This window comes from Globicephala melas, chromosome 20 (assembly GCF_963455315.2).
Source record: "Globicephala melas chromosome 20, mGloMel1.2, whole genome shotgun sequence".
In the NCBI taxonomy this organism is placed as follows: domain Eukaryota; kingdom Metazoa; phylum Chordata; class Mammalia; order Artiodactyla; family Delphinidae; genus Globicephala; species Globicephala melas.
This window is the reverse complement of record NC_083333.1, coordinates 21993769-22018275: the sequence shown is the minus strand read 5'-3', so window position 1 is coordinate 22018275 and position 24507 is coordinate 21993769. Positions and strand designations below refer to the sequence as shown.

General features: G+C 36.6%; 1 protein-coding gene across 21 annotated transcripts in view; it reads right to left on the bottom strand.

The window, feature by feature from the left end:
• Positions 1-24507, bottom strand: part of CEP112 (centrosomal protein 112) — a 475621-nt gene that overhangs the window by 354040 nt on the left and 97074 nt on the right. For all 21 annotated transcript variants that reach the window (XR_009560193.2, XM_070044585.1, XM_060289906.2 and 18 more), the window contains 5 exons: positions 17900-18054; positions 17453-17582; positions 16591-16683; positions 15642-15701; positions 9526-9605 (listed from right to left, as the gene is read on the bottom strand). Coding sequence is in view for 20 of the 21 variants with exons in the window: in XM_070044585.1 (XP_069900686.1) it covers positions 9526-9605; positions 15642-15701; positions 16591-16683; positions 17453-17582; positions 17900-18054 (518 nt within the window). In the remaining variant the exon portion in view is untranslated. The remainder of the gene's footprint in view (positions 1-9525; positions 9606-15641; positions 15702-16590; positions 16684-17452; positions 17583-17899; positions 18055-24507) is intronic.

The window sequence follows — 24507 nt, the reverse complement described above, 5'->3', positions numbered from 1 at the left end:
AAAATATCCTAATTTTACACTTACTAGAAAGCTGTATTTTGTAGTCTGTATTCTATTGACCTCCTAATACCCTCCCCTAAAATGCTGTGCCAGGGTGTCCTTCCATTCTAGGTGAGAAAAATTCTCACCTGTTAAAAAAAAATGGAATATCAACCTTATCACCTATCCATTTATTATAAGAAATACATAAAAGGTTTTTCTGGTCAAAACCCCAAAATAATTAGAGTTCAGGTATTTCCAGAAACTGTCTGAGTTCACAGGCTGCCCCACCCGGTGCTCAGTGATTTGAGACAAGCTGAAACTTCTCAAGACTCTGAGGGGTTGCTGGGCTCAGTTACTGTAGAATATGTAAAATGTAGAGGAATTTTTTTAAATCCCATATGCTCACCAACTAAAGATAACCATCATCAATGTTTGTCATTCTTCCTTCGAAAATCTTTACTGGTTTCTTTTGTCTTTACTATTGTTTTAAGATACCAAAGTAACATACAATATTCTTATTGGAGAAGATTCAAACTATACAGAAATATAAAGAGGAAAACATGGATATCACCCCAACACTTTGGCATATATGTATTTCCAGGCCCCTTTCAGCACATTTACACACACACACGTGCGTGTGCACGCACACACAGAATCTGTTTTCAAATTCATCCTTGTATCAAAGTTAAAACATCAGACAGTCAATTTGGAAGCAACGTATCAGGGCTACATTAGCTCAGGTCTCCACAAAATGCCAAAACACATCTTAATATTATGATTTCAGCTTTCATTGAGGGTCAGAATGAGAAGTGGCCATTTAGCATTTTCTGCAAAATAACTATTGAAGATCCTGTCCCTTATTACTTATTCCTTTTGGTCAGAAAAAAATCAATCATGGTAATTTCCTTCTAAAATTTGGTGCCATGAGGGATCTTTTTGGGATGATGGAAATGTTCTAAAATTGAACTATGGTGATCATTGCACAACTCTAAATTTACTAAAAATCAGTGAGCTGCATGCTTAAACTGAGTAAATTCTATGGGGTGATAATTAAATCTCAATAAAGCTGTTAAAAAAAAACACTGTGCCAGGAAAAGATTACTTCTTCTGACGAACTTGTTTGTATCCTTTATAAGATAAAGAGAAATAAAATAATAAGTGCTAATATACATATACAACAAACACTGTTTGAAGTGCTTTGTATTAAACATTCTAAGTCTCCTAACAACCTTAGGAGGAAGATATTATTATTATCCTCATGTTACAGTTGTAAATACTAATCACACAGATTGAGCACCATGCCCAAAGTCACACAGCTAGTGATTTGAGCCGGAATTTGGACCCGTGATAAGTGGATCCAGAGTCCATTCTCTTAACGTACACTAAACTCAAATGTCTCCCAAAACCACCTGAAAGAGTTCAGGTCAAGGGAAATTTAGAATTTAAATACTAAATTTAGTATTCAAATTAGAAATAATTTTATTTCTGGTACAACAATATCCACCCTTCTTTACATGCTTATGATAGATTTTAATTTCAATTATATGTTAACATTTGCTTATACTGTAAACCATTTCAGTCTGTTTTAGAAATAAAGACAGATATTTTATGTTGTTTCTTGTAATAAGTTCACTGTAACTATGTATTATAAGTACAGGAACTATTTACTTGCTGAAATAAACTCTAATAAAAATTACTGTTATTGACGTAGAGAATGGACTTGAGGACATGGGGAGGGGGAAGGGTAAGCTGGGACAAAGGGAGAGAGTGGCATGGACATATATACACTACCAAATGTAAAACAGATAGCTAGTGGGAAGCAGCCGCATAGCACAGGGAGATCAGCTCGGTGCTTTGTGACCACCTAGAGGGGTGGGATAGGGAGGGTGGGAGGGAGATGCAAGAGGGAGGAGATATGGGGATATATATACATACATATAGCTGATTCATTTTGTTATACAGCAGAAACTAACACACCACTGTAAAGCAATTATACTCCAATAAAGATGTTAAAAAAAAAAAATAGTGACAACATTAAAGCTGGTAAGGATGCAGAGCAGCAGGGTCACTCATACATCACCAATGGGAAAATACAACGGCACAGCAGCCAAAACACAGTTTGGCAGTTTCTTATAAAACTAAACATGCAGTTTCTACACAATTCAGCAATTCCGCTCCTGGGCATTTATCCCAGAGGAATGAAAACACATGTTCACGTGTACACAATCTTCATAGCAGCTTTATTCATAATAGAAAATAAAAACATCCAATATTCTTCAGTGGTTTACTGGTAAAAACTAAACAAACAGAAACAAAACATACAAACAAAAAATTGCTGTATGCATACAATTGCTTATTAGGCAATAAAAAGATGTAAACAACTGATACACACAATGACTTCCATGAATCTCAGGAGAACTTGCTCAATGATAAAAGTCAATCCCAAGGGGTTACATACTGTGTGATTCCCTATATATGATTCTTTTGCATAACATTTTTTTTTAATTGAAGAAAATAGAGATTGAGAACAAATTACAATTAGTCAGTGAATCTCAAGACAGGAAGGTCAAGATGGGGAGAGGGTAGGAAGGATACGGTTATGTTTATAAAAGGGCAATACAAGGGATCTTCGTTGTGACAGAACTGTGATGTTGGATATACCAGTAAACAACTCTGGTAAAATTGCGTAGAACCAAGCACACACACACACACGCACACATGTACTATGTGCAAGCACATAGATGAGTACATGTAAAACCAAGGAAATCTGAACAAGATGGGTTAATTATGTCAATGTCACTTTCCTAGTCATGATAGTGTACTACAGAGTTTCAAGCTGTTACCAATGGGGAAACTGGATACAGTGTACACAAGATCTCTTTGTATTATTTCTTACAATTGCATGTTAACCTAAAATTATTTCAAAATAAAAAGTTTAATAAAAATGAAAAAAAACATTACTGTTATTTACTTTTCCTGTATTCACCCATTATTTTAATGATATGATCCTGGAAGCATTTAAAACTCACAGTGCTATTTGGAATCAGAACTATAAAAAATCAGTAGCATTCTAAAAAATTCTGTATAGAAATTCCATGATGAAAATAAGACTTTGTATTTAAATCCCTAAGATTTTTTTTCTCCAAAAGGAAAAGTTGAGTAGCTTTGAAGACATTCTATTAGGTCAGCCTCTGGAAGAAAAAACACTGATTTTCATTCTGCATACAGGAATAGAGAAAAAAATTACTCAGAGGAGGAACATGGTGCACTTTGAACATCTGAGTCGATGGTAACCAGCTGAGGGAGAGCCATGTGAGCAGTAAGATGATGAGGAGGCCCTTAGGCGACTGAGCTTTAAAAAGGATGTTATGGACACAGAAGGTTAAGCAGACTGCTTCTGGACTTCCTATAAATTACTATCGTAACTCCTGAAACAGTGACTGGAACACTTCATTTTTTTTTTTTCCACATTACAAAATGTCGATTTTTTGTCTGTTTTTTTTTGCGGTACGCGGGCCTCTCACTGCCATGGCCTCTCCCGTTGCAGAGCATAGGCTCCGGACGCGCAGGCTCAACGGCCATGGCTCACGGGCCCAGCTACTCCGCGGCACGTGGGATCTTCCCAGACCGGGGCACGAACCCATGTCCCCTGCATCGGCAGGCGGGCTCTCAACCACTGCGCCACCAGGGAAGCCCCAAAATGTCTACTTTTACAAACAATGCAGCAATCCCAACAATGCGCTGTTCAATAGGAGGCAAAATACTTATTTTACACTAAAGTAAATAAAATAAAATCAAGAATATCTCATGTTACCAAGTGAAGCAGGGAAAACACACCGACCGCCACCCAGGGTCTCTGTGGAAGTGCCCTGCGCTCTGTGGGGACCAACACCCAGTGTCCTGCACTGATACACTGACACGGTGGGGCATTCAACACGAAAGCTGTGCAGCCACGTACTATGGCCACAGCAGAGGCCTTGCCTGCTTTCTCAGGCACTTTATACTCAGTACCAACAAAGTTCCTAGAACAAAATAGATGTTGGGAGGAATTAATAAATGAGTTTGATTAAAATGACATATTAAGGTATTAAGTGGCTACAGAAGTATACACGAAACAAGTGATATCTGCAAGAGTTTTACATTCTTCATTCAAAAATAAACAGTATGACCAAAAGTACAGAGTTTAAAATCCACATCCCAAACTGTATGAAACGTCAAACCCAGAACATACAACTCCCTACGTATTTTAAGCTGCATAACACATACCCTAATAGACAGTCAAAATACACACTTAATATAAAAGAACCAACTTGTGATAGTTAAGTAACACAAATTCCTTGCAAACTGTCTGTTTCAAAAGCAGGATCTGGCTGTAGAGTGACATGGAGGCAGACCTGAACAAAGGGAGGCGTATCATGTTGTGTGTGGAAAGATTCAACATTAAAAGATGTCAGTTCTTCCTTTGTTGAACTGTATCTGTTCAGCAACATTAACAAAAGACTAATGGTTTTTCTTTTTTAACTAGACAAGCTAATTATAAATCTCCAACGGAAAAATATAGACAAGAAAAAAAGGAAGATTCTGAAAAAGCACAGGTGACAGGATAAGCAGTCTGACTAGACACTAAACATTACCTTTAAACAGTGGAAATCAACAGAGTATGGGACTGGCACAAGCATTTTCAGATCTCTCAAACAGAACCAAAATTCTAGACCCAAGTCCAATGATAAAGGTTCTGTAGCAGAACTCTGAAGAGGGAAAGGCTAGGTCATTAAATTAATGATGTTGAAATGACTGGGTAACCACTTAACAAAAAGCAAAAGCAACAGGATCCATCTCTCACAACCTACACTGGATACATTCCAAATGGGTCACAGATTTAAATGTTAAAATCAAACCATGTATGTACTAGGAGAAAAATGGAAACATTTTCATCATGTGTTCATCAATAAAGAATTAGTGAAATAAAGTACATCAAATACATAAAACAGAATGGGGAAGCTCTTTCTGTCCTTACATGAAATAACCTCCAAGGTACGTTAAGTGAAAAATATCAGGATATAGGTAGCACATAAGGGGAAGAGATAGTGGGGAAAGAGCATCAATGCTTCCATATGAAAGGATACACAGGGAATTGGTAACACTGCTCCTTCCCAAGAGGAAAAATGTATAGCGAGAGGGCTCCTACGGAAGGGCACTTTTCCCTGTATGCTCATTTTTCCTATCTTTCATATTTCAAACCATGGAACTCTATTACCTAGCTTTAAAAAGTTATTTTTAAAAACTGTAAGGGTACAAGAAGCCACTGTTTCACTTTTCCTTATATTTACTGACAGCAAAGTCTAAATGAGAGCCAACTTAACAGACATTTCTAAATATTTATATAATCAAATATCTCATATATCTACATTTTGTGTATTATATAAATTGGCAAAAAGTCAGCTAAACATATGTTTCAGGGTTATAAAGTAATTGTGACAAAAATTCAAGATAATGATTTAAAAGGGGACTCATGAAATATCCAGTTTTCATGAGACACCTCCTATTACCAAAAATGCATGTTTGTTTGTTTTAGTAACATGAAAGCGTCTGGCCTGAGGTTACAGCCCAGATTTAAATTTGCCTCATCTCTCTGTATTTTTTTAAACCCAGTAAAAGTTTTATTTGTGGTGGATACATTCAGACACAGTCATGTATACATGTACATGTATATGTTAGCAACTACAACAGAAAGAATATGTTTTAGTTAAACAAGGGCTTGCCTCCTGTAGGGTCATTCATAATCATATCATCTAAAGACTGATTTTGTAACATGTTCTAGTGAAATTACCACTACTCACTTTCAGTACTAACTGAAAAACAGAAAGCTTATATATATTAGTGTCAGAGTAGAAATATTTATGATGTTTACAATTGACAATACAAAAAAGTTAAAATGGATCGGAATAAATGTTTCAAGACAGTTTTGTATTTTACTGCCAGAGAGGAGTTTGAAAAAGGTATCAGTCAAAAAGATGACGCTTCCCTGGTGGTGCAGTGCTTAAGGATCCACCTGCCAATGCAGGGGACATGGGTTTGAGCTCTGATCCGGGAATATCCCACATGCCGCAGAGCAACTAAGCCCATGTGCCACAACTACTGAGCCTGAGCTCTAGAGCCCACGAGCCACAACTACTGAAGACAGTGAGCCACAATTACTGAAGCCCACGTGCCACAACTACTGAAGTCCACGTGCCTAGAGCCCATGCTCCACAACAAGAGAAGCCACAGCAATGAGAAGCCCGCGTACCACAACGAAGAGTAGCCCCCGCTCGCCACAGCTAGAGAAGGCCTGCGCGCAGCAACAAAGACCCAATGCAGCCAAAAATAAATAAAATAAAAATAAATAAATATTTTACAAAAAGATGACTTTGGAATGTCTCATTGAATGCTTTAAAATAGTCAATTTATACAATATCTCAGAACAATGCTTTATTAGTTTTATAGCACCAAAAACTTAGACATCAAATTTGGTAAACATATAAATATCAAAAAAGGGATAAACCAAATCTATACTATCTACATCTGTTGTTCATAGGTTTTAACTCCTCCAAAAAAATAACATACTTTTTCAGTGTTAGCCCTTCAGAGAGTTACACCAAGTTATTTTATTACCTATGGTAATTTTCCATTCAGTACTACGTTTCCCATTTACTTTAATTACCTATCTTTGAAAAATGAACACACAAAATTCATACCATTGGGCTTCCCTGTCGGCGCAGTGGCTGAGAGTCCGCCTGCCGATGCAGGGGACGCGGGTTCGTGCCCCGGTCTGGGAAGATCCCACATGCCGCGGAGCGACTGGGCCCGTGAGCCATGGCCGCTGAGCCTGCGCGTCCGGAGCCTGTGCTCCGCAACGGGAGAGGCCACAGCAGTGAGAGGCCCGCGTACCGCAAAAAAAAAAAAAAAAAAATTCATACCATTTACAGTTATAGTTTCAGATAATTTTCAGTTGCTGGAGGTTATTAAAATATTTTCTGCAACAAAAATGAAATAGGAAGCAAAAAGCTGTTTAGGATATGTGTAGAATAAAAATTGTAAGTAGTAGGACAGTAATGTTAATTAAACTGTTCTCATTTTTCTGCAAACAGTAACAAGTAGGCAAATTAGCTTTAGGGGTTACTTACAGTGAGTGCTAACTTCAAATCAGTGTCCCTCTTAAATACCAACAGGGTCTGAAGTGCCAACTTGAGCTCTAAACCAAAGACTGAGTTGGGTCCACTTATCAAGTATTTATATGTACATTAATTCACATGTTAATTCCAGCTCTCTGACATCCTCCACTATACATTCAACAACCCTACTGAGTGAAAGAATGAATGAATAAATGAATGAATACCACCACATTCTAAAAGTGAGATTTTTTTCACCTTTGTGCGTATTTTTATTACAAAAAAAAATGCTAATAATCATGGCAAATTTCCATATCATATACCTGTCTTTTAGAAAAATGGAATTGTCTCTGGACCAACCGGGTCTAACACTATTCTTAGATTGAAAAGCAGTAGCAGTTGCCCCAGAATATTTTCCTCTGGGAAGACAGCCAGGTTGTACTGTTTACTTTGAAGTTCAGACCACACAATAACTTATGCTACTATTTTCAGACCAGATTGCTCCTGCTATACCAGGTGCTATATTGTTAAGGTCATACCAACATTTAGTGTAAATGAAGACATCATCTACACAAGGAATGGAAGAAACAGATCCACAGGGGAATGTTATTAACAATCTAAACTAGCTTTTTTTAACTCCAAGTAAAATTTGGTATTTTGGTAAAGACCTCTAAAGCCTTGAATAGATCATGTTGCATACAGCAACTACAGAGGCTTCAGGGTGTTTTCACCGTCCACTGGTGAACGTTAAGAGACCATGCTGTATTACACATCGACTCCCAATTCTCCAACTGCAAACAGTCTTTCTTATTATTCCAATTGCACTTATGTCAACAACTTGATACCTAACACTCCAGGGACTTCAAATGCCTACCCTGGACTATAAAATTGTTAAGAACAGGATTATGTCTCGAGCTACAGTTTCTAAACCTTCGATTTCCTTTCGTATGATAATACAGTATATAGACATTGTAGGTACTAGACAAATATTTGTTGATTTCCTGTTATTTGAAGGAATTACCTCTTCCTTTATGGATATAAAATACACATCAACAAGCTAATGGAAAAAGTATAAAGAAATTACAAAAAAAAACAGACAAGGTAGAACAAAAAAGAAACCAAAGTGTGGTAAGTTGAATATACGAAGAAAGTTGTGAATCAACATTTTAAGGAGGAAAAAAAATGAATTAATGAGGGATAAAGGGAGGGCATCCCATGCATAAAGCAAGAATGCCCTAGTTGTGTCACTATTCAAGTTGGGGTATAAAATACAGTTATCTGGCTTAATGTTTAATGGACATTACAGTTCTCCTCTAATTTCACCTAATTCATACGTGGTGATGTGAACAAATAAGCACCAATCCTGGTATAGATAAGAAACTGATATCCTGTGATGTCACAGCACATAGATTATTTTAAGATGTCCTATTCAGCAACCCATTCAGGACATTTTACTAACAAGCAGAGTGAAGGAGAGGGAACTTCCGGTTATGCAATCTTCCCAGGAAGAATTTGATACTAGGTTTCTTTGATCCTGGATATTCCTTTTGGCCTTTCTCTAAATTTTCCTCTTTGGAGGTTTGGAAAAGCATAAAAAATGGAATGTGCTGATTCACTGGGAGTTAGCTAGATATACTGTGCCCGAGTAAGCTTCCCTTCCTAAATCACTTTCTTGGGGCAGGTACCCTATTGACCTCTATGCTGTGAAAGTTCTCATCACTCCGGACTGTAACTGCCAAAGTGCATGAATATCTTCCCAACTGGACTATAATACAGGTCCCTCCAGGAAGGAATTAGGCATTGCCTGAAACATGGTGAGAACGCAACCGTTACTGAATAAATCAATGTTCTCCAGCTAAAAACTGCAGGATGATACCTAGTGATAAGTAGGGCCTAATCGACTTAGTAAATGAATGGAAAAGACAAATAAAATATAACATTTTAATGTGTATGTTTACGTACCATAAGACAAAACCTTTGCTAAACAATGCCTGTATAGTAGTCCATTTTCAAATATAACAACTGAAACATTTCATTACCCAAATTCCTCCCAAAAAAGCTACAGAGGAACTTCTAAATGTCCTAGATCTAAATCTTATTGTTGCTATTGTTTTTAAATCTGTTTTCATGTGAGAGGAAGAAAGCATCTGAAACCACTAAGTTGTCTTTCTTACCTTCCTATCGTTTAAAGACAGCTGAACTGCTATTTTTCCTTTACTGGCTAGTAATAAAATTCTGAAAATAGAGACTGATGATAGAAAACCGACTCGAGCTAAACCACAGCACGGTTATGATAAAAATATTATAATGTTTGAGTTTTAGTTACTTAATTTGGCTCACAGTTTAGAATAAGAGTATTTCTTTTAATTAACTATATTACAATTTTACTCACTTCAAAGCCTCCTCAAATTTATGGATTTTCTTTTGAGCATCTTCTTTTTCTTTATCAAGTTCAGTCTGCAAGTCATGAACCTGCCGTGACAAAGATGTAAAATTTACTAAAAGACAAGTCAAGTTTACTCAAAGGAGAAATACAATGAAACAGTTATCTTAAATCTATTTTTAATATAAAATTAGATTTAGATTTTTCAAGATAGAGGCTTGGTTAACCATAATCATTTACCATAGAATTATCTTAATAGTATTCTCCCAGTAATAATTTTCTGGTCAAAGTTAATCATTGTTTAAATGTACCTGCACGTGGATTCCTTGTAAAATAAACTGATATGTAAGAAATTCAAAAAGGGAGGAATCACTTTTGAATTTTTTTAACATTACATATTAACCAAAGGAAATTAATCCAACAAGACACAGGAGAATACAATAAATAACGTGTCTATATTCCCCCAAAACATACAGGTTATGATGAAACAGTCTTCCACTTCTGGGAATGATCTATATAACCATCTACTGAGTTTGGGGGGAAGTCCCCCCACCCTGAGAATCTCTTTACTAAATGTGGCATCCTCTGAACAGGTGGGATGGCAGCAAGAATAATGAGGGTCAAATGAATATTTCTCTTCACAGAAAGCTCTTCGTATGCAAATGCAGATAAGCATACCTAACATGGACCCATTATACGGATCTAAAAATAGGAAAAGGAAACTGCTACAGCTGGAGGGAAGGGGAGAGTAAAACAGCAGCTGTGGTCCCACAGAGGAGACAGCTGAGGGTGCAGAGCCCAGCTGGAAGGTAAGGGAGCTCAAGTCACTTAGCAGGCGGGGGTCCCGAGCACAACCCGCCGGCAATCCAGGTGAGGCGGACTGCGTGCCTGGTGGGGCACAGGAGGTGGGGGAGGAGTGAGAAGAACGAAGTCAACGAAGCGCACGCACACACGCCCCCACACACACAGTCACAAACCTTTTCAAACCCTGAGTCAGTGCTCCTCAAAAATACCTGTATTTAGTTAGCTACTTATTGGTTTGGACAGAGCACTATTTAGCTCAAAAATTCTATGTTCTTTAGCCTTTTCCTATTACAATTCTCTTATATTTTTCTCCTTTGGTATTTTAGTAAAATAAATAATAAACTGCCTGTAAAGTGAAAGAGTGAGGACAGAGGGGAGTTTTCCAGGACAGTATTTGATCAAAAGCGCCTACTGGCTGCTGTGATGGCGATCACCAAGGTGTAGAGTACCTCCACTTCCACCTCAGCCTTTTCTTTCCCTATGATACCTGTTTCTCCTTCATGGACATCATGTCTTCGGGGATTCTACTGATGAATTTCTTAATGTTTTCTTTTGAAGAAACTTCTTTCTCCGAGTCGCCTGTATCACGCTCTCCTCCCTTTGCTCCACAATATTTCTTCCACAGACCCCATTCTGGCTTCTTCCTCTTACTCATTCTTAAACAGAGTATTATCTGTTCAGATTTGGTGCTTGACCAAAAAAAAAAAATACGGGGGGCATAACGCTGCTCCTGTCCCATGTCCCCTAGTGAGGTCTCCTCAGAGCTGCAGTGAAAATCCAGTTCCCAGGAAATCCCCAGGAGGGTTTGGGGAGGTTTTCCCTCACCCCACAGACTAGGTCTCGGGTTCGGCGAAACCACACGTTATGTGGAAACCTCGCAGGACCCGCGATCAGAGCCACTGGCAAGTCAACAGCACCTGACACACTGGCCTCCAGCTGGCTGCACGAGCAGGGTTCCCCCTCGATTTCCTGCTCGGTTTTCTTCTGGGACTCAGGACTCTCTGCACGCTAGCATAATTGAGATTTACCCGCTTTGGTGAAGATGTCAAAAACTGAACCAACTTTGAGACAAATCTATTAGGGTTACACGGTGATTATGATCGCAAGCCCTGGGGCCAGGCTGCACGGGTTTCGCCCCTTCACAAGCTACTCGACACTGTGCCTCAGTCGCCTCTTTAGAAAATGAGGACGGAAATCAGGATGAGCATGCTTTTCAAAAACTGTGATGAGTTAATAAGTGACTCCAGGTAAAGCTCTTAGAACAATATTGGGAACATGATAAATGCTCAGCAGTGTTAATTATCATCACCTCCCCAGACTAAATACTCTATACACAAACATTTTCTTGAAAATTCAAGGTCATTATGAACACCCCAAACCACAATACAGCATGCCACATAATGGAATTCCCTGTGGACTATTTGCCCTTTCAGAAAACGGCCCCTGAATTGCTAAGAACTTTGAGTTCTCGTAAGCACTTTTTACCACTCACGATTCAATCTTAACCTTGGTCAAGTTCTAGCTGCCACTTCCTGATTGGCTTGTGCTACCCAAGCACCTTGATCTAATTTATCGCTTCTAAACTATTAGGACCATTTCTAAAGCAGCAATGAGGCTATCTGGGTGGGAGAATGAGAGCCTTCCTTCTGAGTGAAACATGCATGTGTCAACGCACAGGCTTCTGAGCTGGTGGCTCCTCAAAGCTAAAAGCTGTTTCTCATTTATTTTTATATCCTCGGCACTCAGCACAACACTTGGCCCGCACTAGAATAGTCAATAAATGCTGTTCTGGGTTTGTTTTTTGCTTATTTGTTCTTAATTGAATATATGTGTATTGAATGCTAAAGGGACCCTTGGGGTTATACTTTTAGTTTTTACCTACATTCCAGAGAGCTGGGGGTGATGGCAATAATGCTACTGCCAACCTTTGCTTCTGAATGTAGTAATGGCAGTGGGAAATAAGCCTTAAATTGACTTGCTTGCAATCCTTTCCCTACTATATAGTTAGCATCAAAAATGAATTTTAATAATTTAAATAATGGAAACACAAACCAGATAGACAAAGACACAGCATATATTCTCCAACACGGGCGTCTGCTGTAAATGAGTGAGCCAGGTAGCCAGAAGCACATTTATCGAGCATTTAGTAAATGTAGATTTCATTCCCGTGCACCCTAAGAAGTTAAGTTACCAAAAAGGTGTGCTTGTATAAAGAAGAAAGAGGTTTGCTATGTGCAAGGAAACAGATGACGGCAGACACCACAGCATAAAGAAGAGCGTGGAACCGCGGCTGGCTCGTGCATGGACCAGCCGACGGCCCCACCGCGTCTCGCAACCACACTGCCCACTCTGCTTCTCACCATGACAAATACGGTGCATTGCGCGCCATTAACTCTATAAATCATTTCACTGCACAATTTCATTTTTTAAAGCTTCACTCAAGACACCTGTCCTCTTCAAGAAAATTAGGCCGGTAGTAGTTGGAAAACACTATGCAATACACATAGAACTGTGTAAATTTAAATTTTTTTAACCTAATTAAAAGAATTATATATAAACACTAAAGACTGGAATAACTATTCCTAATAATTTTGAACTCCATCAGACTTTAGATCTCAACTGTGACACAGTTACATCAGAATTATTATAAGTAGATATTTCAATTCCAGCACATTTTAGGATATACGTGCTTAACATCTGTCTCATGAACGTCTTTCGGTAAACAGCACCATCTTTTAACTCTCTGGTGCCTGTGTGGAAAACAGGCAACAGGTTACTTGTAGGAGGCAGGTGTTTCCTTGCTAGTAAAATCATTCAGCCTAACCGTTTCCTGATTTAACAGATTAGGACACTTCATCAAACAATGAAATTTAGTTTTACTACCTATTATTTGTTTGATGTTCAAAGATCTGAAGAGCAGGTAACAGCCACCAGAGATCAATAAAGACCATCAGGTAATGTGTGTGTGCTCAAATCAGGGACAGCATCTGATGCTGCTTCTCTTACCTCAAAGACAAGTTAGACTCTGATGCTGCTTTCTTGTTGGCATGAGGAAATAATGTCATTCAGATGGCATTTCCTCCTCCTGAACAGATATTCAGAACTTAGTTTTATACCGAAAGTTACTGAATGCGCACACCTGTAACACTGTCTAAGACAAAAACAAAAGCGCTATCCATCCCACTTGGCTATCCGGTTACACAGTCTGGTGCTCGGTAAGATTTATGTCAGCTCTCTGAGCAGTCAAAGAGGATATTCCCTGAGGGGGGTACGGGACATCAAATCTTCAAGGGCTGAGATCACAGCAGGTTTAATAAAGAAAGAAGAACAGATGTCAATTTAAAAGGGGGAGATTATGGAATTAATTGTAAAACAAAAAGTGGCACGCTGAGCGCCGTTTTCTTCCAATACAAGCAACGTTAGAACGTATGCAATGTGTACAAGTACGCTTATTTGTCTTTACAGATGGCTGCCATTCTAAACACATCTTATTTACACTGAAAACAATTAACACTCTTTAACTAGTTACGTTATTTAAAAGCGAGACCACTTGACAGCTCACGGAAAGGGAAAAGCTGTAGTTATGACACCTAATTAAAAGGATTTAGGTCTGCTCCCTGAAGTGAAACAGAATAGGATGGGGGAAGGTGGCTGGCTAGGGATGAACTGAGCTTTAACATTCTGTTTCTTGTGTGTGTCCATCAGGGAGAGGGGCTGGTGCAGAAACCTGAGTTTACTCAGTGGCCGAACAGCCAAGAAAAGACTGTGGTAGGAGAGACTCTGCCTCTCCAGCCCCAACTCTGTATGTCACAGCCCACAGGAGGACTCAACTTTGGGGTAGGAAGACAATCTTGTATATGAGTCAGTGTGGGCCTCCCTCCTGGTACCAAACCCTCTGGGGCTCACAGGTAAGCAGATACCATCACTCAGGAGGAGGGCTGACCACGGAGTGTGACAGAGCAGGAGGCCAGGAAGGTGGCCCTGATGGATGGGGAGCCAGACATCTGCCCAAAGAAAGAACAAAGGACTAACAGGTACACCCAGAGGATGTGCATGCCTCAGGCAGTGGGGAGAAAGGCTTATGACAGTGCATGGTCTGCTCTGGGTAAGTCAGATTGTTAAGCAGCTGCATGGCTCAACAGTAGAAACCGAAAAAATTCTTTATTTCAGTGAAGGCAGTATTTCTCCCTCCTGTTCAGATATCATTTTGTAGGCATGAAATATATTCAGTATCTTGCATTGAGCTGTATTAAAACTGCAGGGAAAGAAACTTTAACAATAAGAAAATTAATTATAACTTTAAAGCACACATATTTAGGTCAATGCACATCAGAAGAAATACTCACTTTTCCAAAGGACAGAAACCTTCTTCTTCCCAGACATTAAGCTGCTGGAGAGCAGAGTCTATGGCTAGTTCACCCTCAACCCCTACCCTGCATCCGGTGCCTGTTGTGATACCTCGCCCCGTGAAAGCATTTAATGCATGTCTGCTGTGACGATATGCATAGATAAGGTGTGGTATTACATCTTTTAACAATTTTGTGCTATGAAATCTGTCTAATTTTAATTTGTATGTATTTTAATTAGTTGAAGGGGTAACTTTTTTCTCATTTTCCATTATGTGGGTATTTTACAAGAGGATTAATTTGGTGGCTGTTAGAACTGTAAATAATTACAAAAGCAGCAACAAAATCTTTGCTATTTCAATTACAGTCATACAGCAAACAACAAATTCAAAACTCAAGTTTGAAAGTCACAGACATAGAATTCTATACTTTATCACCGAAGGTGTCAACAGTGTGGCAGTGACCCTAGTTGTTACTGGTAACAAGGACACCAGCATGCACCAGTAGAAACAGTCACTACCGTCACTGCTCTAAATCGCAAGAGACAATGACTAATCCATTTCTTACTAATCGATCGTAGTAGACAGTGCTTTCACTGTTTCATATTCTTTGGTTAATTTCTTAGAGTTCTTATTACACATATGATACAACAGAAAAAAATAACACCCAACAGTCACATCACATTTTTACTGGCAGAAAGAAAATATAATTTCAAAAGGTTATTATGAAAGGTGAACATAATAATACTCTTCACTCAAATATAACAGAGAAGTGGTGTTTTAATGTTGATATAATTAAAAATCAAACTGAAGAAGCTGTTTATAAACATGAAAAAGAAGAAAAATTTGATTACTGGCTAACTGAAATGAACTCAGAAATAAGAGCTGGAATGCACGGCTGTATAAAAATCAACCCTCATTCTTAACTGCCTCATGTGCTATTTTAGATGTCATAGCTTCCCATGAAACATATTACCTTTTTCTCATAGGTGCGTTTTAAGTGACATTTCTCCATTTGAAACTTATTTTCTTGATCCTGTGAATAATAAATATTTATCTTTATTATACTTAAAATTGCTTCTAGGGTCAATAACATTGGTAATCTAATGAAACAAATCAATCTCTTTGATGACAAACCTTATTTGAGTCTTGCATATTATTAAGAGAGCCCTACCTGTCCAGTTTTCTAAACTACAACTAGAAACATGCATAGCTTTATGTTGGAGGCCATAAAACCTTAGTTATCTGAAGATGTTACCACTCTCAAAAGTACATACTTTACAGTGAAAGAGAAACTTTCTGATCCTTAGAATTAGGAGATCACTTAAAAATGACCAAATGAATCAACATGAAAATAATAAGTTTGAAGTTATATCATATAGAAGTGCTTGGTATTTTTTGACCATGAGAGAAAAGGCAAGATCTAAAAGGTGTGAAAGAGGGAGTTCCCTGGCAGTCCAATGGTTGGGACGCTGCACTTCCACCGCAGGGGACGCCGCACTTCCACCGCAGGGGGATCCTGAGGAACTAGGATCCCACATGCCGAGCGGTGCAGCCCAAACAATAAATTAATTAATTAAAGGTGTGAAAGAAAGAGAGAGAAATTATAAAGAATGGCAGATAATAATTTAAAGAGAGGAAATAATTCTAAAATAATAATATATTTAAATAAGGTTTATTCTTTTAACTAATCTCAAAAAAAGTAGATTGTTCAAACTAAAATTATTGTTCTTTTTACTCTATATCCCATTAGCATCTACTTTTGTTAAAGTAAATAAGATGAAAAATGATATAGTGCAATAAAAGAATCAGAAATGGCTACCTGCATTTCTGAGTTTTTTTCATCGACTCTCATTTATATGTATATACCAAGAAAAGGAGAGGTGAGTTTTAGCCATTATTCTGTGTAAAAAGACAGGACTCACCTTTAACTGCTGCTTTCTTTGAAGTTCTGATTCCTGTAACTGCTGTTTTAATTGACAGATGTTCTGTTCTAATTCTTTAATCATACCAGATGCCTAAAAAGATTTTAAGAAAATAATAAAAAAATGAAACTTTGATTTTTCTACCATCTTACAAACTTCTGGTTGAATAAATTTAACTTTTCCCCCCCCTGAAGCTTCAGTTAGAATTAAAATTATCTATAAATCTGAATTTTTAAAAAATTTTAAGTTAAAAAATCTTTTAAAGTAAAAAGATAAATTAAGTACTGCATGGCATTTAAAGTTATGAAAATATAATACTGATGTAAAAAGAACAGGTATACAGAAAACTTTTTAAATTTTAATTTTAAAACCAAATCCACTGGAATATTTAATTCATGAAATATCAAGTAATTAACTATTTTAGTATTGAGGTTATAGGATTTTCTTTGCAGAAAGTTTCAATTATCTGACACAAAAGTGTGTGGGTGCCCCTGAGGGTGTCTGTGGGCTCATATAAGCATATGTGATGGCAGGAAAACTAAACCATAACCAAGATTTCAAAATAATAATAATAATGTATAGAGTTACTCCAAAATATGTATTATTAACACAACTGAACATTTCTTCTCGGATTTTTATGTTTCCTCCTTTAAAAACTTTGGTAATTAAAAGGGTTAATTTATAGCAGATTTTAGTTTATTAAATATTTGCGTTATGCTATATATTAGACACTTAGCATTAAATTAAGCAAAGGAGAGACTAATTTAAAGGCCAGATAGTAGTTAGCTTCTACTACCTTTGGCTATATGCTGAGTAAAGGAAATAAGTACTTTGTATGGACATCTACCAGCATCTATAATACCTTAGAAGTTGAAAGAGCATGTTCCTTTTTCAGAAGGTTTATATCAGCATCATATCTGGTTTGTAACAGTTTCATGTTTTGCTCATAATCATTTACAAGATGATCCTTCTCTTTATGCAATGTGTTGTGCCTAAAAGCAATCAGAGAATAAAACATATTTCCAATATATTTATAATCAATCTCTAAAATGGAATTTTTTAGTCAACCAAATCCAAATGCATTATCTTTCAATATATCAAGTAAGTATCCACATTTTTATCAACTGTTTTTAAACAGTATGCTTCTTATATTAAATGGTACTTTAAAAAATTTAACAAATGGCAGCATTTAGATTGGAAACCTCCCAAGTTAAATGCACAAGTGTGATTAATTTCAGCAGATAATTTAATAGAGTTAATATCAGTACTTTATAGCCACACCTGAGAGATATCTGACTTCAGACAATACCTTGCCTTTACTTCTTGTAATTCATTACATGTTATCTGGCAACATCTCTCAAGTTCCAATTTTTCTTGAATTAATTTCTGCTTCTGTAAATTACTGTTCTCTGCTTCTCCAGTCAGCTGCTGGACACGGGACTCCAGTTCTTTGATCATCTGGTTCTAAAATAATGGGTCATTGTTAAGAAAGCCTCTAACTTTATAACAATTCTGTATCATTAAATAGCCTGAAGAAAAAATACAACGTATGAGAGATAAGAATATGAAAAAACAAATGTATCATAAACCATACTAATAAAAACTAAACCAACCTCTAAATTAACCAAGTCTCTTTTTTAAAAAAAGGAGTGCTTTCTACCATAAAAGTAAGGCTAATGTGTTTATATGCTTTTAGCCATTCATTCATTCACTGAATAAATATTTACTGAACCCGGCACTATTCTCATCTAGGGACATAGCAGTAAATAGAAGAGGTGAAGTCCTTAGCCTCCAGAAAGTTATATTCTTATGAAACTTAATAAATCTGTATTTGTTAGGTGAGTATTCAGCAGTTATTTGCCCTTCATTTGAAGTTTTAGAGAGTTTTTAAATTATAAAAGCAATGTAATAACATGTTCAAAAAAGAAACTCATAACCCAAATATTTTAATAAAGAGGTTATAAGTGACACATATAGTATCACATAAGTGTACAGGAATATTTTATTACATAGCTGCAGTGTTTGTGCACAAATTTTTCATTCATTTTTTTATTTACTTACCATTTTATCAAAAGCACTTCATTTTTCCACAGTCTTCAAAATTATCACATAATTAAATCATTTCCTTCTTATTTGATAGTTAAGTTGTGATGAATTTTTTATCTTTATGGAACTAGATAAAGGTGTTTACAACTAGGTACTTTATCTAAAATTAGGGTAAGCAAGCATTAGCTAAAAGGATAATCAATTTTCATTTTAATGATTACACTTCCAGTAATTAGAAAAGGTTAGGATGACGTTCCAGATAGTATCCTTTTATACTCATTCTAAGACGAACATTTAAAATAAAGTTTAAGTATTAAATAATATTACAGCCCCAACATCCTGTATTCATTTCATTCTTTTTTTTAAAATGTTTATTTCCTTATTAGTCATCCATTGTATACACATTAGTGTATACATGTCAATCCCAATCTCCCAATTCATCACACCACCACACCACCACCCCGCTGCTTTCCCCTCTTGGTGTGAATACATTTGTTCTCCACATCTGTGTCTCAATTTCTGCCCTGCAAAATGCTTCATCTGTACCATTTTTCTAGGTTCCACATACATGAGTTAATATATGATATTTGTTTTTCTCTTTCTGACTTACTTCACTCTGTATGACAATCTCTAGATCCATCCATGTCTCTACAAATGACCCAACTGCATTCCTTTTTATGGCTGAGTAACATTCCATTGTGTATATGTACCACATCTTCTTCATCCATTCATCTGTCGATGGGCATTTAGGTTGCTTCCATGTCCTGGCTATTATAAACAGTGCTGCAATGAACATTGGGGTGCATGTGTCTCTTTGAATTATGGTTTTCTCAGGGTATATGCCCAGTAGTGGGATTGCTGGATCATATGGTAATTCTATTTTTAGTTCTTTAAGGAACCTCCGTACCGTTCTCCATAGTGGCTGTATCAATTTACATTCCCACCAACAGTGCAAGAGGGTTCCCTTTTCTCCACACCCTCTCAAGCATTCGTTGTTTGTAGATTTTCTGATGATGCCCATTCTAACTGGTGTGAGGTGATATCTCATTGTAGTTTTCATTTGCATTTCTCTAATAATTAGTGATGTTGAGCAGGTTTTCATGTGTTTCTTGGCCATCTGTATGTCTTCTTTGGAGAAATGTCTATTTAGGTCTTCTGCCCATTTTTGGATTGGGTTGTTTGTTTTTTTAATATTGAGCTGCATGAGCTGCTTATATATTTTGGAGATTAATCCTTTGTCCGATGATTCGTTTGCAAATATTTTCTCCCATTTGGAGGGTTGTCTTTTCGTCTTGTTTATGGTTTCCTTTGCTTTGCAAAAGCTTTTAAGTTTCATTAAGTCCCATTTGTTTATTTTTGTTTTTATTTCCATTACCCTAGGAGGTGGATCAAAAAAGATCCTGCGGTGATTTATGTCAAAGAGTGTTCTTCCTATGTTTTCCTCTAAGAGTTTTATAGTGTCCGGTCTTACATTTAGGTCTTGAATCCATTTTGAGTTTATTTTTGTGTATGGTGTTAGGGAGTGTTCTTATTTCATTCTTTTGCATGTAGCTGTCCAGTTTTCCCAGCACCACTTATTGAAGAGACTGTCTTTTCTCCATTAAATAAAATTACAGCTCCAACATCCTGTATTCATTTCATTCTTTCTTCACTACAATATGAATTAGGTACATAATTTAGATTTTGGTGCCATAACTTCCAAATCTGATCAATGGAAATAATTATGTCTAATGTAAAAATATGGTATGTAGATTAACTTTTAAAAGTATGTACAATTTCTAGCTCAAAGCCTGACACATTCAGATGCTCAGATTTCTTCTCTATACACCCGATTCACTTTGCTTCTTTGTTAGTGATGCCTCTGCTTTAGGAGTTTCTTTCAGAAGATAGTTTCAATTTTTCAATATATATCCTAAACTCCCCCTGTTTCCTAAATGTTAATTTACTGGAAGAAATAAAGAAAAGAATATTTCTTTTGTCTTCCAGTTTTAAATGGTGGAAAAAAGGTGATTTGTTTTCCTTCTCTTGGAAATTACCAAAGAGAGACAAGATATACTGGAAACATAAATGAAACTCTATTTAATAAACCCTAGGAGAGGAACTTATATTTCCGACTATGAAGAAGTAGCTTGCAACATGTCATGTTCCCACTGAGAACAACTGAAAACCCAAAAAGATACAGAAGAAATCTATTTGAAGGCACTGGAGAACTTCCAAGGCAGCTAGGACCTAGGGGGCCAGAGGAGGAAACACCAGAGAGGTGAGTCCACATTGTATAAGCTGCTTTTACCTTTGAGGCATTTTCCAATCTTGAAGGATGAGAATGGGGCAAGGAAAGCAGAGCAGAGCAGAGGAACCAAAATCCCTGAGAGAAAGGAGCTCCACACAAGCAGCTTCTCTTCAAAGCATTTGGCAAATTCTTAACATCTCAGGGCAGGAAGCCAAGAAACCAAGATAAAATACTCTGAAAAGCAGACTAGAGTTTTCGGCAGTGTCACTGTACTCAGGAGTAAGAAATCGTAGATTATTCAAGGAGGGCCCTTAGTAACATCACAGGCTTTCACTTGGGACCTGTGTTGATGGCTACAATTAGGACTGGAAATGAATCAGCAGAAGACCAAAGATTACAAAGACTTCAACCCAGCCTTGAGTCTGCTCAGTCCGTGAATGGATCAAGGTGAGTTATCTCCATACCAGCTGCATCTCAGAGTTTAGGGTGGAGCCTCTCTGGAGAAAGAAAACATCATCCAGAGCATTTATTATTTTTCATACACAATGCCTGGTATTCAATCAGAAAATACCAGGATTCCAAGAAACAGAATCCAGAGGAAAAAAACAGAAATAGACATGCATATGGTCCAGATATTGAAATTATAAAACCTATGAGGAATTTGTTATCCTAACTCAAAATATATGAGGATGGCCAGCAAAATTAAATGATCAAATAGAAATGCAGGAATACTCCAGGAGAGAATGACCTATGGCTGGAGATCTTAGAAACTATCATCAGAACACAGTTATCCAAACTAAGCGGCATGCAAATAATCTCTTCCTTGGTTCAGTGATAACATGTGCACAGGTTGTGGCTGGAAACTCTGAACCCAACCGGGCATGAAAAAGAAGAAAGAAAGGCTGGACTGAATGAAAAATCATACAAGCCATATTTTCTGGAAACAATCTATGGCTAGGGCAATTAAGGGAAAGAAATGACATTATGAAAAGCATTACTGCAGCTATTGAGCAATAAATGCTCAAAGAATTCTCTCACATACATCCCTGCATAGTAAGAAATTCACACTATGATGGAACATGGCCCTGGTCCTATATACCCAGACACTGTCTTCAAATAACTGGCCAAGGAAGAAATCTGTATATTGAAAGATGAGTAATAATCAAAAATGGGCCAGGAGTCTATCTATATAAATATATGGTAAGGAAATGAGAGGAAAAGCAGAAAAAACAAAAGACAAATTAAGAATATTCACTAAATAAAACCACTTACATGTGACAGATTAAAATCAATGCCAAATGTACCATAAGGAACATCTTTTACAATATGCAAAAAAATCACATATCCATAAAAACTTAGTAAACCTCACCTCTATAAAAAAATAAGTCAGAGAAAAACTGTAAGATCTCAGGTAGTTATATTGAGAGACAGGAAGTAATGAAACATGAATACACAGCTCTTAGGAAAAGGAAAACTAAAATGAAAATAGCTCCAAAAAAAAGAATGTTTAGGGGGGAGATACAGTTAAAAAAAAAATTAAGGAAAAGCTTGTGGAAAGCAAGCAAACCAGAATGGACAAAAATTAAACACAAGAGCATACAACAGATGTAGAAAAGAGAAAAATGATAGTTCAAATTTACATCATTAGTGTACCTAAAGAAAATAAAACACATACTATAAGAAAACTGTACAAAGGGCACACCATAAAACTGACACAGATGAAAAATGCCACAGTTATGGTAAAGTTACTGAACTTCAAGGAAATGATCTTTTCAGAACATTAATCAAATATCACTCTCCTGCTCAAAACCATCCAATGACTTCCCTTCTACTCAGAGAAAGAAGGGATTAGTATGGCTTCTCTGTTCTCATCTCCTACCACTCTCCCTTCTCTTTTATTAACCTTCATTTTTCTTTTTAGTACTTGTCACAAACTTATGTATTTCTTTGTTTTTTTATTGTTGTTGTTTATCTTCACCAGTAAAATGTAAGCTCAAGACACTGCTTTGTTCACTATAAATCTCTTGTTTCTAGGACAGTGCTTGGCTTGTAGTAAAGCACTCATACGAATTTGTAGACTCTCAATATTTTTTAAATTAAAATAGGATAATTGTTAAATTTTCAAAATCTCCATCCTACACATCTGTTCTTCATAGAATATACCAAAAAGTTTTTTGTGTGTGTTGTAAAAGGTAAAGATAGAACACAAGAAATTCGAAATAGGGATAAAGATATTCCCCCTATATTCAAATTATTTTTGAAAATGAGTTTTTTCTTTTTCTTAATGCAAAAAGAAACATGTGATCCTTATAAAATATTAGAAATTGTTAAAGAAACCAAGGCAAAGAGTATTGAATTGATACAAATAAGTAATTCTCCAGAATTTGCTAAGGAAAAAGGGTTTCTATTAGCCAGAAAAGCAGTCAGCCATCTTTCTACAATATGAATATTGAATACAGTGGACATGAGAGAAAAGAATAAAAGTACTAGTTATATGAGAAAGAAAAAAATAGGTGAGAGGAAAACATACCCAACAAATCAGAGAAGAAAGTCCAGGATGTTGAAGCAATATTTTGATCTCAGTTGTCTGTATATCATTATACAGAATAACAGTGATGAAAATATGTATTTTATATATATATATATAAAATATATATGATAAAATAGAAATAAAATAAGCAAAATAAAGTACATATTGTACATATACCTATACAATCTGCCCCTCTAATAGGCAGTGGCAACGCAACTGGGTATCATACGATTACCTTCTGACTCTTGCATTCCAAACTGCCCTGAACAACTCTAGCCTTTTCCTTACTTTGCTCTTTACACCCATACCAGCAGTATAATGGTGAGCAATGATCAAATCATCTCATTCAATAATATGTATATGTAGTCTTTTTCCCATTTGAACAAATTAAACTGTCCATCCTGAATTTTATGATGGAAGACTTCTCTAACTCAACAAGATTATGCTTCACTTTTTATAACAACTCCTACTCTAGCACCATACAAGTATGAAGAGTGCACTCCCAATTACTTCATCAATAATACAAATAAAGAGAGTAACTCTCACCCAGGTATGCAAAGCTGTTTCAACATTTGAAAATCAATTAATGTAATCCATCTCATCAATGGCTAAAGAAGAAAAATCACATGATCATATCAATAGATGCAGAAAAAGCATTTGACAAAATCCAACACTGATTCATGATAAAAAAAAAAAAACTCAGTAAAATGGGAATGAAGGGGAATTTCCTCAATTTGAGGAAAAAATCTCTACAAAAAACCTACAGATAACAGTTAGAAGCTAGAAGCTTTCCAACTAAGATCAGGAAAAAGAAAAGGATGCTCTCTCTCTCACAACTCCTTTTCAGCATGAAACTCGAAATCCTAGCTAATGCAATACATAAAAAAGGAAATAAAAGGTATACTGATCAGGAAGAAAGACATAAAACTGTCTTTGTTCACAAAAAGATGATCATCCACGTAGAAAATCTAAAAGTATACATCAAAAACCTCTTGAAAACAGTAAGACATTAAGAAATAATAAGACACTAGAGAATATTGTACTCAGTAAAGTAAGTCAGAGAAAGACAAATATTACATGATATCAATCATATGCGGAATCTAAAAAATAA